General features: G+C 32.1%; 1 protein-coding gene across 1 annotated transcript; it reads left to right on the top strand.

Moving 5' to 3' along the window:
* Positions 1–214: 214 nt before the first annotated feature.
* LOC134714871 (uncharacterized) lies at positions 215–16,536 on the top strand. Its single transcript, XM_063576521.1, has 10 exons — positions 215–311; positions 2,382–2,525; positions 6,503–6,608; positions 7,557–7,692; positions 8,860–9,045; positions 10,414–11,769; positions 12,805–12,999; positions 13,445–13,566; positions 14,701–14,830; positions 15,759–16,536. The coding sequence occupies exons 1-10, from the start codon at positions 229–231 to the stop codon at positions 15,929–15,931; spliced, it is 2,631 nt and encodes an 876-aa protein (XP_063432591.1). The 5' UTR covers positions 215–228; the 3' UTR covers positions 15,932–16,536.
* The last annotated feature ends 495 nt before the right edge of the window (positions 16,537–17,031 follow it).

Below are 17,031 nucleotides of genomic sequence, written 5' to 3'. Positions count from 1 at the left end.
TAAGTTCAACATATCCCTGATAAAACTGTCATCGTTAACGAAAGAATAATATAATTCCACAAAAGAAAATCTGTTTTTAAAATTTACCAATAATGAGATCTATTATTTTGGTTGGTCCATGTACAAATGTATTTCAATTTTGTAAAACTATTTTTAAAAGAAATAACATCAAAAATGTTTGGGTAAGATAGGTAGGACATATTTTAGGTATAAATGATCATGTGACAAATGGCGGAAAATTTGTATTTTTTCAAAAGACAACAAGAAAGTGGAAAAGCACTTTTTGAAGCCTTAAATGGCGACAATACAGAGTAAACACAAATATATTCAAAACCAGATAGTCCTTATTTTTAATGTCCACATTTAAATACCTTTTGATAACTATAATCCATTTTGAGAGGATGTTCAGTGTTGTTTTGTCTTTTGAATGTGACTTTTTTTTTAGATTTGTATTATTTAATTTTTCTTCTACAACTTCATTGTAATATTTAACATATTTTATGCAAATCCATGGATAACATAACCAGTGTTTAAATACACAAGTCGAAATCAGGGATCTTGTTCATTCCACATTTAAACAGAATCCATGTAAGCTCACCCAAAATCATGTTCACTGCCAATTTTTTGTTTGTCCCTTTTACATTCACTCCCATTCTGGCTTGTCCCCATCTATGTTCACACTCTTGATCACAGTGACACATATCATAGATCTATGTTATGGGGCGGAAATAAATACCAGTCGACTGGCATATATTTCTGCCCAAAAAAAAATCAGCCTTCTTTTATCCTGCAATCAGCCTTATATTGTACAAATAACAGGTATGCAAATAATGTTTTGCTTTATTTGTACATGTACAAATAATGTCTCCTGTTACCCGCTTTAACATTGAGCAAGCCATAAGACGTATATTTCTTTCTGAGTAACCAATGGTAACAGTTCAATTTGGGGTCCTCATCGTGGTCAGCATTTAAGTCAATTTTTTTTTAAAATCAAAAGCAATGATTTCTATTTGAACAGCTAACATCAAGTATCGGGTGTAAATAATATGGGTATGTACACTGTTGGAAAATATCAAGTTTATTTGTACTTGCTATGAAACAGGAGAAAAGCTCGGCATAGCCTCGCATCATGTTTCTAAAGCTTGTACAAATAAATTTTATATGTCTGACAATGTACATATATATATTGTATATTTCCTTTGGGGATCCCAACATTACTGTTAAATAATGGAGGGTCCCACAAAATAAAGTGTGTATTTATCATGTTTATTATGCACTGCAGTTTTTTAATTATATACGGGTGTACTGATTTTTTGTAAAGTATTGGCTTGTATATATGTACTGTACATTGTAGGTTGTGGGCCCCATAAAGTAAAAGAAGGCATTATATTGTACTCTTTTACTTTAGAAGTGCTATACAAATTACTATTATATACGGTGGTTGTACATGTACGTCAAAAAAATAAATATATTTTTCACTCCTTTATTACAATAATCAAAATTCCAAAGTACTGAACAATACATTGTAGATGACTTCACGTACAAGTTCTGGTGAATGGTCACAGGCACTTGTTTCAGAAAAGAAATCATATATCTCTAACCTGTGAGTTAGGTTAAAAATATTTTTTTGAAGAAAAGTTTCTGTGTGGATGATGGATAAATGACAGAGAACTTAACCTCACAATAATAATTATTATATTGTAGTGACATGATCATTTGTTATCAGTATGGTATACATTGTAATATGGTTTGTTGTAATATACACAAGTACATTTATATATAACAAGCGATAAAGATTGTTATTTTGCACTGGATAACAATGGATAATGTTTATGTATACAATTTACAAGAAGTGACGGGTTCAGAATTTCTGCACCACCATAACACTAAAATTACCTGTCAAGGTCATCCTTTGTAAAAACAACTTTACAAGGACAGTGATATGGCTCAATTAGCAGAATTAACAGTGGTTGAAATAATACAAACTTGCAGTCCACATCTTATAGAAGTTATTGCCCTTTATTTGATGATGAATTTTACTGTTTCATATTTTTGAAAGAAAAACAAACTATAGTAGATAGAGAGAAACTGACACCAATAAAAACAATCAGAATTGTAAGATCAACAACAAGACATCTTAGTCATGAATTATGTTGCAGTCTTAAATGTTGGAAAAGCATATAGAGCCAGATGAGTGACAAAGGCTCTGTTAAAAAGGCTCTAGAATAAACATAGAATCAATCTCTAGAGTTAAAGATAGATGATATAGGATGGATTATACCAGAGCAACCAAAAGGGCAATGTTGCCAAGATTCAGTTCTAATTCACTACTAATTAATCAGCAAAAATTCACTTGTTTCATTCTATTTTCTACCTTACAGACTTGCAGATATATTGTTGAGAAGGGGAGCAGACCCTAATGAAGTTCTTGCAGTGGAGGGGGTGGCTCCCATGCATATAGGGACAGGACTGGGAGAGGAAGCAGTGAAGCTTCTGTTAGCTTATGGTGGGGATCCAAATTTAAGGTATTGTTATGCAAATTGTTTAGATACAAAAAAAAATTGCATTGTATAATGGTATCCTGTCGTCGTCGTCCAAAGAGGCATTTAGTTTCCAGACAATAACTTTATGTTAAGTGAATAGATCTTTCTAACTTTTTACCAGAAGGTTTAATGCCACTAAAGGATGATTGGTTGGGATTGATTTTGGGGGTTATGGTCCCAACTGTTTAGGAATTAGGGGCCAAATAGGGGGCCCAAATTAAGCATTTTTGTAGTTTTCAAATAATAATTTCTGTTTAAGTGTATGAATCTCTCTGAAATTATACCACAAGTTTCCATACCATGAAGGGATGGTAAGTAATGACTTTGGGGGGTTATGGCTCTAGTAGTTTTGGAAAAAGGGGCTAAAAAAGGGGGAAAACTAGGTTAACTTTCAATTTATTGAATGGATCTCTATAAGTTTTTACCAGAAGGTTCAATACCACTAAAGGAAGGTTAGGATTGATTTTTGGGGTTGTGGTACCAACAGTTTAGGAATTAGGGGCATGTTTGTACATGTAGTTTTTAAACAATAACTTGTGTTTAAGTGTATGAATCTCTCTGAAATTATATCACAAGTTTCCATACCATCAAGGGATGGTTAATAATGACTTTTGAGGTTATGGCTCAAAATGTTTTTGAATAAGGGACAAAAAAGGGGGGCTAGGTTTTTCTGGTCAATGGACAATTAAGATAAATTAAAAGATGTGTAAGGGAGGTAATTCAAAAACAATTTAAGGTATTAATGAAATTTAAGGTATTAATGAAATTGATCCTGGTGAACTTACTTTGAATAGAGCTAATACTAACAATGACCACTGCCCTTTCCTCGATCTTGATATCTATATCACTAACGAAAAGCTGAATACTAAAATTTATGATAAAAGGGATAATTTTTCATTTCCTATCGTTAATTGGATATAGGAAGATGTGGTGTGAGTGCCAATGAGACAACTCTCCATCCAAATAACAATTTAAAAATTAAACCATTATAGGTTAAAGTACGGCCTTCAACACGGAGCCTTGGCTCACACCGAACAACAAGCTATAAAGGGCCCCAAAATTACTAGTGTAAAACCATTCAAAAGGGAAAAACAACGGTCTAATCTATATAAACAAAACGAGAAACGAGAAACACGTATATATTACATAAACAAACGACAACTACTGTACATCAGATTCCTGACTTAGGACAGGTGCAAACATTTGCAGCGGGATTAAACGTTTTAATGGGCCCAAACCTTCTCCCTTTTTCTGAAACAATAGCATAACATCACAACATATAAAAACGTACGATAAAATATCAATTAGCAGACTTAACTCAATCAAAAAACGTATGATTACACAAAGAACGAATAAATTTGGTTAATTATCCGTTTTTAGATGGTGACGTTCCCTTGTCACCATCTTACGGTGTTTATTTATCTCAACTTGTACGATTCGCTCGTGTATGTAACAATGTTTTAGATTTTAACGAGAGAAATTTATGTATTAATACTGAAAAATTATTACACCAGGGTTTTCGATATCACAAACTAGTCAAAACATTTACTAAATTTTATCATCTGTATAAAGACATCATTCGTAAATATAGCTCAATATGCAGACTTCTTATACGTTCAGGTATTTCACATCCAATTTTTTATTGAAATATTCTTTATAAAGCACAAAGGTGTCAGTATTCACCTCATAAACTTACAAAACCTTTGAATAGACTTATTAAGAAGGGATATAATTACGATACTGTTGTCAAGTCATTAAAGATTGCATATTTTGGCGTTAATATTGAGTCACTGATAAGGTCTTTGCGTCGGAACTAAACACATTTATTCTAAAAACAGTTGTTGGCATGACACGGGTTATGTTCTTCTCATATATGTTATGATGGTATGATACTAAACCCCTTACGGGAAGGATTGTGCCTGATGTTCATATGATGAAATCATAATCTTTCAGTCAGTTTAATTGAAGTCTGGAGCTGGCATGTCAGTTAACTGCTAGTAGTCTGTTGTTATTTATGTATTATTGTCATTTTGTTTATTTTCTTTGGTTACATCTTCTGACATCAGACTCGGACTTCTCTTGAACTGAATTTTAATGTGCGTATTGTTATGCTTTAACTTTTCTACATTGGTTAGAGGTATAGGGGGAGGGTTGAGATCTCACAAACATGTTTAACCCCGCCGCATTTTTGCGCCTGTCCCAAGTCAGGAGCCTCTGGCCTTTGTTAGTCTTGTATTATTTAAATTTTAGTTTCTTGTGTACAATTTGGAACTTAGTATGGCGTTCATTATCACTGAACTAGTATATATTTGTTTAGGGGCCAGCTGAAGGACGCCTCCGGGTGCGGGAATTTCTCGCTACATTGAAGACCTGTTGGTGACCTTCTGCTGTTGTTTTTTTATTTGGTCGGGTTGTTGTCTCTTTGGCACATTCCCCATTTCCATTCTCAATTTTAACATACAATGTTTGGTTTGTTTGGATTTACCTCCCTTACACTACTTGTAAATAGTGTATAAAGAAATGTCAGGTTTTGGACTTATTGCAAGAAAAAGGGAGGTGGTAGTAGTTTTCATTTTTTTTTCTCCAAAATTCAAATTCCAAATTTTTGAAAAGATTAATTTGAAGAAGAAATCTTTAATTGCACAATATTGCATATGAATTTGTAAGATCTTGACATTTGTTTTGTGTCAGAAACTCATATTATGTCAAGAATTTGATCACAATCCTAATTCAGAGCTGTATCAAGCTTGAATGTTGTGTCCATACTGCCCCAAATGTTCAGGGTCCAACCTCTGCGTATAAAGCTGTGCCCTGAGGAGCAGCTGTTTTTTTTTAATGTTGTGTGCCTTGTGTCAGAATTTGATCTCTAGGGCAAACTCTATTGGCCTTGGGATCTTGTAAGAACTGCCACCAAGTGACCAAGTTCACTCAGAATTTTCTTCACATTTTCTCTAGTACTGCTGAACAGAATCTAACTTTGCAAGGTGAAGGACATGTTAAAGAAAAACATGTATTTTCTCAAAAGCTTAGCTACTGAACAGATGCAGACAAATTTTTTTGTCGGCAAATTAACATTGAAGAGTTGTAATGTGTGAATGCTTTTTGGAGCTGTCGGAGATCTACTTTCTGCTTTCCAATACTTAAAATTCAAATAGTTGTATGTTAAGCATAGAAACATATGCATTTTGTTCAATTGGGTATTAGGGAGGCTCCCAAAGTACAGCATCAGTTTAGCTGTGTGGAATGTATAAGTACCTAGCCATGTCGGGTCAGAAAAGGGACAATAAATCTGATCGATGCATTGTTTATAAAGAGTACCACTCTCTGCACATTGAGAAAATTTTCAACAAATCTGAGGGGTTTGAGGTAGCCAGTAATAAGGCCAAATTTCTCTCCCTATCCAATATACCCACATTTCCAGTGGCAGTGGTAGTCTAACTTTCACAGTCCTACTTTTTTTTCTTTTTTTTTAACTTGCAGTACGTCTGGTATTTTTTACAATTTATTTTATTACAACTTCTACAGGAATGGTATTAATTGATACTGCATAGGATGATCCAGGGGGACCCTCCTTTTGTGGGTAAAAGTGGGTTGATTGTATAGGAAATCACTGAAGCATGACTGAAGCAGCCCCCCTTATAAAAAGTTCTGGATCCGCCACTGTGTTGTCAAAGATAACTATATCCAGTAACAAATCATTGATTCTGAATTCACATTATGTAAGTCAAATTTTACCACAGAATTTTTGAATTATTATATAATGGTATATTTACTTTAATGTTAATTTACATGTATGTGCATTAACCATTTATGTACAGACTTGACATGATATCTGTGAAACTGTAATATTGTAATCATGGTAAAAACTATAGTTGGTATATGGTTTGTCCACATATAATTATCTATGAAAGACAGTGTTGAAGCATAGGGATATACATGTAGAATATATTTTTTTTTAGATCTGCAGATGGAACGACACCCCTACATGTAGCAGCTAGCTGGGGAGACCGTGATGTTCTACGTCTGCTACTTCAAAATGGTGGAAATCCATACATTAGAGATAGGGTAAATTAAGATATAGTGTAGAAACACTAATTATTGGTGGAGTTAAAATTTCGTGTTTTTGTGTCTTAATAAGATTTCATTGGGATTTAATTTTGTTGATTGTAATAAATGGAAGTGATATTATATAAATGTTAAATTTTCGTGGGTTTTTTAATTTCATTGATTTATTCCTTCCTCGAAATAAACGAAATTAAATCCTCCGAGAAAATTTCTGCGTCTACAGTAACTAAATTTTACCAACATTAATAATCACCTAATTGATAACAATGTACATATCTTATTATTCATTTATCATAAAATTTGTATTTTTTTAAAAGGATTGAATAATTTTCCAATCTTACAATGTTAGGGCTAAAACACCATTTAAATACTGGCATTTACTGGCATTTCTTGAACCTGTTGCCTAAGACAATACCCTGCAGTTTAGAAATTCAAAGAAATTGAACTGTGTTTTCCATAGATTTGATTTAAAAAAAATATATAATTCTTTTTGTGTATCTATGGCATCTTGCATTTATTTACTGTTAAATATTACAAAATGGGACACAAGATGTCACATATATCCCCAATATTTGTTTCAAACTAGAATCATAAATCACTTTGAGTGTACCTTTTCTGAAACTATCAAATTGTCAAATAAAAAATGAGTGTTTGTCACCTTATTTTTTCATTAAATTGAATCACAAAGTTCATGCAACAAAAACTTGGGAAAAAAAATTACAGTAATTTCTGGATCAATGGATATACAAAAAGTGGACTGTCATAGAAGTATATAGAAAAAAGCCGATAATACATACTTTAAACAATTTTGTTCACATTAAACCACTATGACAACTATATTAACCCTCAGCTATCCGAAAATGAATTTTATTGCACCCTGCACACTAGCTATCACATCTACATTGTAACTATTGAGTGCTACCTTATATAATGAATTATTTATTTTAGGAAGGGAGTAGTGTTTTTGAGATTGCACACAAGTTTAACCATGATGACTGTGTGAAACTTCTTGAAGTGTATTGTTTGTTACTGAATCCAGAGGAAGACACCCTGTCAAATATACCAAGATATACTTACGAATTCAGTAAGTTTAACCTGGGTTTATAATCATAATCTTAACAATAAATTTCTCATATTTTACCGTAAACCGGCATGTTTTAAGCTACTGGTTTGCTTGTTCAACCATTATGATATCCTTAAATACATAATTTTTGGAAAGCATGTGTATCTAAAATACTAGCATTTCTTTTGAATAAGGAAATTGACATATTTGAGGAGACAGAGATGTGGTCTGATTGCACTGAGACAACAACTATCCACCAGGGTACAAAAGACAAGGATGCATACACCTATCAGAAATCATAGGGACTTCAACACTGAACCAATCCCATACAGAAATAAGATATAAAAGGCCCAGGCATAAGAAAAGATACTATTGGTAACATCAACCAACAACATTAATGATGTTAGTTTTAAGTAGTTGATAGTTTTAAAAGCACATGTGTTCTAAATACAAAAAAAAACATAAAGATATAATGAGTTTAATTCATGACAACTGTGCAGAATCTCAAACTACTTTCAAGTTTGTTTACAACAATATACAGTTTACTGTAGATTTGTTTATTTTGCTGGAAACCAATTTTTGTGGATCGATGAATATTTATGTATGTATTTTTGTTGATATTTGTTTTCCAGATTTTAGATTTAGGAGATAACTGTATTGTAATTTAAGCTCCGACGGCATCAATTGGGGATTTGATGGTCGCAAATTAAGTTTACTGGTGACGCGTTAGCTGAGACAGTAAACGGGTATTTGCGACCATCAAATCCCAAATTGATCATGTTGATGCCGTTGGAGCTTAAAATATAATATTGTTATCTCCATTCTAATGAAACTGACAGAAAACAACATTAAAACATGTATTTAAGATCTATCATATGCTGTCTGCGCATGCGTGTACGTCCCATAGCATCAATTGTCAATTGATGCCCTGTAAGAAAGTGACGTTATCCAATCAAAATGAACCTTACAATCGTTGTTGCATTAGAATAGTTTGTATTCAAACCAATAGAAAATTTGTACTGTGTTGAACATTATAAATGCAGGTTAACCTGTACCCACAAAATCTACTAAATTTGGTGTCAACCGATAATGAATCTGCAGTATAACCTATATAGTAAGATGATATCATTTTGTCCTATTAGAATTATATCATTATTCATGTTAATTTTTTGTTTTGTTCTTTTCCAGAAGGTCACATCAATAACAATAGAAAACAGCTGCAAGACATAGATCAAAATGACTTATTTCTGCAGGATTTTAACAAATCTACTTTGAAGGAGAACTTCTTCCAGTATGAATTTCAAAAGCATTTAGACAAAGTGAAACATCGTGATAGTGGTGGCAGTAATGTTTGTTTAAATGTCACATCACCAGGTAAACAAATTCTACATCCCCCCCCCAATTCTCTCCATAATTTAGTGTAACATATATATACTATGTCATTTACTTCTAAGCCATCTATAGTTTACACAATTCAATTCAATTCAATATTTTATTTAAGTCTCATCTCTCAATAATATATAATACAACATTACATTAAATGTAAAAATATATAAATATAAAAAGAGAGCCATTCTGTACAGAATTACAACAGACTATTACATTAAAAATTATATAAAGAATGCATCTATTATAAAACATATTGACATTAACATTATTTACAGTATAAAACATTTCTACGTCTATTTAAAGTAAGATTACAGGCTTTGGCACAGCTACGAAGTATATTATTATCTGTAAATAAAAACACTAATTCCTGTTTATCATCATAAGACATAAAATCACTATTAAAATGTGTTGCTTCATCAAATAATGTTTTTCTAAAATCAAAATCATCATTCAAAGGACACGATAAAATAACATGGGCTTCATCTTCTAAAATATTCATACAATTATCACATACTCAATCTTTTAAAATTAATTTTTCAAATCTCCCCGTTTCTATTCTTAGTGGTGCTACACCACATCGAAATTTGGCAAAAGAACTCCTTTGCGAAAATGGCATTGGAATTTTACAAAAAGTTTCCGTTTCAAAACTGTTCTTAAATAGATTATATGTACGAAGTTTATTACCACCTTTACCAGATAAAGCTTTCTCTGATTGTAAATTGCCTTGCCACGTGCACTGTTCAACATATTTACTGAACATTTTAGACATAACTGTATTGACAACTGAGGTACTATCAACATAATCGGTAATGATAAACAAATGTTCTGCATTATACTCAGAAAACGTTTTCCTTACATAAAAATTTCAATTTTTTATACACTTATGTTTTTTACTTATAATGTCTGCCCATATGAAAAATTTTCTGTTTTTTACACCAGGCACTCAAGTGATTTTACAAGGTTGTCATGAATAAAAGAAAGTAAAGTATAGAAAGTTGATCTGGTGATATATTTCAGTTTGATAAAAGTAACATTTCTATTCATCACTATAAATGATTTGAGAGATTTTTGTTGAAGATGAAACTAATTAATTCATGTTCAATGAAATCATGAATGTTCTTAAATCTCCGTAATAAATCATTAATTTGAGTGTACAAATATCAGAGCCTAACAAGACTGTCATCCTAGTGACAGATCCTGATATGTTAAGGCACATTAAGTGATACACTAAAAACGTCAACAATAGTTAGACTTTCACAGAACTGCGAGCTTGAAATTTCATATGGTAGGTCTACTTCCACATGTTGTATGATAGAGGTATATTAATAGGATTTTTTTGTTTTTATTTTTCAGATCATCCAATCATTTATTGTAAATCTTCTTCAAGTTCCACACCAGAGGAGCCTTCTCGACATGTGGTATGGGCAGACAAACTAACACAGACATTACCATATATACCTCTGTCTGACATATCTGACAGTAATTCATCATCATCTGATACATTTATTACTTGTTCTGGTGAAGAACAAAATAATCCTCACAAATTTTTCACATCTAGTATACTTGAACAAAGTAGCAGTAAAGATACAAAAGAATTAATATCCACAGTAGACAATAATACTTTAGAAGATAACAGAACATTGAACTATCATTTATCTACAGGAGACAAAAATACTTTAGCAGAAAACAGAACATTGAACTATCATTTATCTACAGGAGACAAAAATACTTTAGCCGAAAACATAACTTCAAACTATCATAAGTCTACAGTAGATAACAATACTTTAGACAAAAACGGTACATCAAACTATCAAAGTTCTAATTTTTCCATCAACAACAACCATTGTACACGAAAGGTCAGAACTAGTAGGCAAGGTACAGAATACGACAAAAGATTTGTGAGACAGACAAAAAAGACTTGGGAGCCATCACTTCTGTCAATTAATGATTCCCTTCTATCATCAGATGCCAGTTTTATAGAGAGACACAAATATACTAACGTAAAAGAGGACAATAATAACAGTGATGTGTTTGTAAATTATGACTTCGCTGAGTTTGACTCAATACTGACAGAAGATAGTGTTAATAAAAAGAAACGGGTCAGTTTTGCTGAGAAAATAGTAACACCTTGTCAAACTGATAAAACTTTTGTTGTCAACCAAGACGTTGATAAGGCTTTTTTAATGTGTAGGCTGAAAGAGTCATTATCCTCAATAGGCTCCAAGCAGTCGTCAGTATCAACTGCAGAAAATGATGTACTGAATAATAGCTTTCGCTTACAGCGAAATTCTTTAGATAGTACATCAAGTATGATAAGTAATGCTTCCACTATTGATTATATTTACACTGACAAAGAAAAGGGTATACAATTTATTGAGCGCCACCTACCAAGTTTACAGGGAAGTAGTGGCAGACAATCCCTGGACAGCTTGTGTAGTTTTAGTAGTTTGAACACCGTAGATTCACAACAGACAGTTTTATATGATTGGAAAGCCTTTTCTGATACATCAACCTTATCTGAGGATCCCAAATCATCACAGGTACCCAAACTGGTTACAAAATTAAGTAACCAGGAAATAAGAGACCAGCTAATTGATAAGGGAGACAATCCAGGACCAATCACAGACAACACTAGGCAACTTTATCTTGTTAGATTAAACAAAATTAATGAAGACCCAGGATACTTGAAGCTGTGTGCAAAACAACCAGGTTTGTATTTAAGGATATCAAATGTAGAACTTAGGCCATAATAAATAATAGGACTGTTTGCCCAAAGGCTACCTACCCAGAAAAAAGCTGCCTACTCAAATTCTTTTATTGGCCCGATTTGAAGACGTTTTTTTTTAATCAACTAGGCATGAAGACTTATAAACATCTGATACTTCAATTTCTTTTTTTTTTTCCCCACTGTCTCAATCTTTGGGTAGGGTTTGGGCAAACCCAATTTTTTTTAAGTGTGGCTTATAGAGCGAAAGGATCTGATTGACTTTAGATTGTACTTTTGGGTTTTGGTCAGAACAAAAACATGAGAAAGCTAAGAGAGAGCTAACATTTCTGGAGTACTCTATATTATTTGGTTAGAAACAAGTGATTTTGAATTCTACACATTTTATGGCACTTTTATTAATTTCTCATATTGAAATTAATACAATATCATATAAAAATAGAACAATATGGTTTGTTTCACGACTGTTTGCCAATGAGACAGCTCTCCACCAGTGTCATGATGGTCTCCTTCATCACCTTATGACGAAGATTTTAACAACATTAGGTCACAGTTCAGTCTTCAACAATGAGCAAAACTCATACCACATAGGGAGCTATAATAAACTTGACATAATAACTAAAAACAAAACAAAATAACGAAAAATTCCCCTTCATTGAAAACATTTACTTTATCTTGTAGTTCTGTGTTTTGGAGGACATGCATACTGAACAAATATCTTCAAAATGGGCTTTATTACTGTGGATTCATTAATTTTCATGGATTTTGTGGGTACAGGTTAACAACAAATTTTAATGTTCAACCAATTATAAATTTTCTATATGCTTTGTATGCAAAGATAGACAACCGCAAAATCAAATATACACGAAAATGCAATTTTTCATCAATCCACGAAAATTGAAACCCACGAAAATATATGAATCCACAGTAGCAAAAAATACATGCATCAAATAAACAAAAGCCAAAAAGTCATGCAAGTTGCATGTGAGTACATTATTATAAACAGATTTTCCTTCCAGGTTATTCACCAGAATTATGTCAAGCTTTTATTGATTGGGGTCCGTCAGGACTGAATGCCTTAGAGGACAAACTCATTTCTTCTTTTTGTAATACTGACCGCTGTTGGCGAGAAGGTCATTTAAAGTCCTCTTTCAATTATTTACTGCTTGACCCGAGAGTAACTAAGAACTTACCCAACAGGATGCATTCATTAGGCAAGTATAGATTATGTGGGAAAAAAATCACTGGAAATAGTTCCTTGATTTTCTGCTGTCTTATGAGTTGGCTTTTAACAAGTCTTATCTTGATATGATGTCTAAAGAAAAGCAGTTAGTTATTTTCTATGCCTTGCTTACGAAAGTTTGAAAGCATAATATATTTCAGTCTGTGCATCAAATGCTTCGTCTATTTGTCTCAGTGTTTTGTTCAAAGACTTAGACATTCTTGACACATCAATCTGAAACTAAGTATACATGTTTATAATTAATGGAATGAACTTTAAAAAATCAGATCTACTTGAATGATATACATGATATGATTAATCAAAAATTTTATGCAACATTTTTCTCTTTAAAGGAATTTAATTCTTTCTGTGAATTTTTAATTAAAGACTAACAATCTTGTTTTTATCCTTCCTTATACTTTTTTTTTGTATTATAGGTGAAAAAGAGTCATTCAAGATTTTTGTGGCCTCCATTTTTTATATCGGAAAGGGTAAAAGATCTAGACCTTATTGTCATCTATATGAGGCCATTAGACACATGGAGAAACCAAAGCCACAGGTAAAGTGAATTATAAGGAATGAATATTGATTGTTAGAGCTAGCCATACAGTGCTGGCAAAGGCTGATAATTTTGTTTGTCCTTTAAGTCTTATCACTTACCCTTGTATTACCAAAATGACCAGTTTTAACAGATGGATGAAATTATCAAACATCAGAGTTGTAAAGATTGTGCTCACATGAAAAGTTCATGTGAAACTTTTCTCAAAGAACTTTATACTGGAATAGTTGAAATTCACATGAGCTTTACAACATGTATAACAAAAATGCAATTTTTCATGATTTTGATTGTGTTGTAATATTAAGATGTTTTATGAATAACATTATTTATTGTATAGCAATACAATATTTCCCACATAACGTAACCAAAAGTTAGCGTGGAATAAATTCTTATATTGCGCCAGTGCAATAAATCTTCAATATTCATGACGTCATCAACAACAAAATCTTATTTTAAACCATTTTTTACTTTTAAATATTATATTGCTATACAATAAAAGGGTTATTGCATGAATATTGGGGAATACTGTCCCTCGTAGAACATATATTGCACTCCCAAGCTCGTGCAATATAAAATTCTACTCAGGACAATATTCCCCAATATTCATGCAATAACCCTATAGTAGAAAATTCATGTGAATTTCATGTGAAAAAAACACATGTTATTTTCACTGAAAATTCAGTTAAAATCAGTACACATGAGTTTCACATATAGCTCATTGGATGTGAAATTCACCCAAGATTCAAATGAATCTAAATTCACATGTGTGAAATTTCTCTGTATTATAATGTAAGAAGAATGTTCAACATGTTTCAGATTCATCCAACTATAACAATCAGATGAATTTATCTCTCCAATTCTTTAGTGAAATCAACCTTACCATAGCAGGGAGACAATAGTGGAGCCAACTGTTTAGAATTTAGAAACTTTAAAAAAACATTGTACCACCTGTCACCTTGTGAATCAATCTTAACAATAACTAGTATATGTATCAAAAGGTCATGGCTTCATTTTCAAAAAGTTTAAATTATTGCGATTATAACCCTGTTGCATTTTCGCAATAATAAAACATCGCAATCTTTTCTGAATATACAGTATATCTTTATATTTGATAAAGTATGATATTGTTTGTAGGTGTGTAATAAAGTGAAGCATATCCTTGATATATGGAATGATAACTTAGGTGTTGTTTCTTTACATTGCTTTCAAAATGTGATACCAGTAGAGGCCTATACCAGAGAGGCATGCATGGTGGATTCTGTTTGTAAGTTTAACATGTATTTTTTAAAGTACAAATGATAATCTTGGGATGCATTAGGGTAAGCTTGATTGGTACTTTCACTGTTCTCCCTCTGGTCTGCTATATTCCAATAACAATGTATGACACAAAATTCTACATAACCAAAACAACATAATTATTATATTTGATAATCATAGATTAAAAATATCTAAATAAATTCATTTGATAATTCCTTGATTTTGTATACAAATACATAAAACAGTTTTATTTGAAAGATTTTATAGTTGCAAGTATCAAGAAATTTTCATACCCCTGCTGTTGGGGTATACTGTTTTACCTCTGTTTGTCGGTCCTTCTGTAGTCAGTCAGTCCCATGAATATTTTTGGTTGCATCATTCTTAGGACACATTACAAGGATTTCTGAAATTTTGTTTCAGGGTTTATATGAGTTAGCTATACCGTGTAATTTTCAGATTCATTACTCAACAGCTTCCTGTTTACCTTTTACTTTTAGTGGGGCTGTGTATCATTAGTGAGCAGTATTTCACAGATTCACTTGTTCATTTTGAGATAATTTGAAAGTTGAAGTCCTTTTTTGGAATGTCAATTCATACTAGATTCAGAAGGACAGATGAAGTGTTATTTTTATTTTAAGTAGGTCTATGGAATCATTTTACAGTTTACGTAACATGTGAGAGGGTTTGATTCACTTTCACTTTATTTTCATGGTTCAGTATATCAATGATAAGTTTTATGATACACGTAGTAAGACCTTTTTATCAAAGGATTGATTTATTTATGCAGTAATAATTATATAAACAGGCAAATGTTTCAACACATCATTCTAGTATGTAAATTTGAACACTGGAATTTTACTTATGACATCAGTATATACTTGTTAATTGAATGCCATAATTCATTTAAATAACATATTTCATTATTCTATTTTCAGCGTTGAACCGGTTAACTAATAAGAAAAGGGGGGACTACTATGGAATAAGCAGCACATGGTCTATGAAAGAAAAGAGAAGAATGGGAGTATTCTTTCTAAAGAAAGCCTTACAAATATTTCAGGGGGAAGGAGAGAGACAAATTCTCCCTATGGACATCAAAGTTGGCCAGTAGAAGTTATTTGTAATTAATATGTTTTATTTATGAGGCATGAATCCAATTATATTAAACAAAATTTCACTTATTTAATCATGCGGCTTTGAAGTGATGAGTTGATTCGCAGATAATGATGAGATAGTTTGTTTCTATAGATTAGTAGAGTATTTTGAAATGTTATTATAATATGGAAAAAATATTGCAGCATATAATACAGATATTATCTCCCCTCACATTGATCTCAATTGCATTTAATTGTGAGGGGGGGGGGGGGGAAATCACCTAATATATCATTAGCAAGGTTTCTTTAGAATTTTGTTTTCTTTAGTGTCCCAATTCTTGACCTTTACATAATAAGTTTTTAACTCATCTAGTCCAAAGGACCAAGTCATCTTTTCTCATCACCTGAGAGTCAATGTCTGTGGTCCATTAACTTTTCCCAAAATTTTCTCCTTTAAAAATTCTGGACCATTTAACACCCAATTTCTGAATTTACAGTAATCCTTCAATTTTATGAAGTTATAGTCTGGTATTAAATTTGAATTCAGGACATTGTGATTCACTTTTCTCCAAAAAGACAACAAGTACTAAAATCTTTGATGATACTTTAATGGCAAAAAAATCATTTAATTGGATCTCTTCAGTTGATTGCTCAGTATATCAGTATATTATCTTCCATTATCAGCACCAAGTCAATTCTTTAATCTTTTGTTTAGTTCAGAGAATTGTCTTTTAAAACCATCCTTTTCCTATTTCCCAGTAATTGTATATATCGTTTCCAACGAATATTGCCCATGGATGGATTGACTTTAAGTGTACTTATGACAACTTCATCTTCGTTGGTATCTACAATTGGCTCAACTGTACGAGTTATTTGTTTCTTTCTATTATGCCCTGAAATGAAAAGTTCAATTATAAATTCTGTATCTAAGATGACCATGTAGTTTGAGCCTTCCAAACTGAATATGCTTTTGTTTCCAGAGGCATTCTATTTTTAAAGCAATCTCTTGTGCTCTTCTGAGATCTGCCTAATAGATTTATTTTGTGTGTGATTAATGCCTTTCCTTCATAATAATATGCATGAAGATTTTTATATTGTACAATATGCATGCAAAAGT

This window comes from Mytilus trossulus, chromosome 4 (genome assembly GCF_036588685.1).
Source record: "Mytilus trossulus isolate FHL-02 chromosome 4, PNRI_Mtr1.1.1.hap1, whole genome shotgun sequence".
NCBI classification, from domain to species: domain Eukaryota; kingdom Metazoa; phylum Mollusca; class Bivalvia; order Mytilida; family Mytilidae; genus Mytilus; species Mytilus trossulus.
The sequence above is the reverse complement of the archived record's forward strand: the minus strand, read 5'-3'. Positions and strand labels throughout refer to the sequence as shown.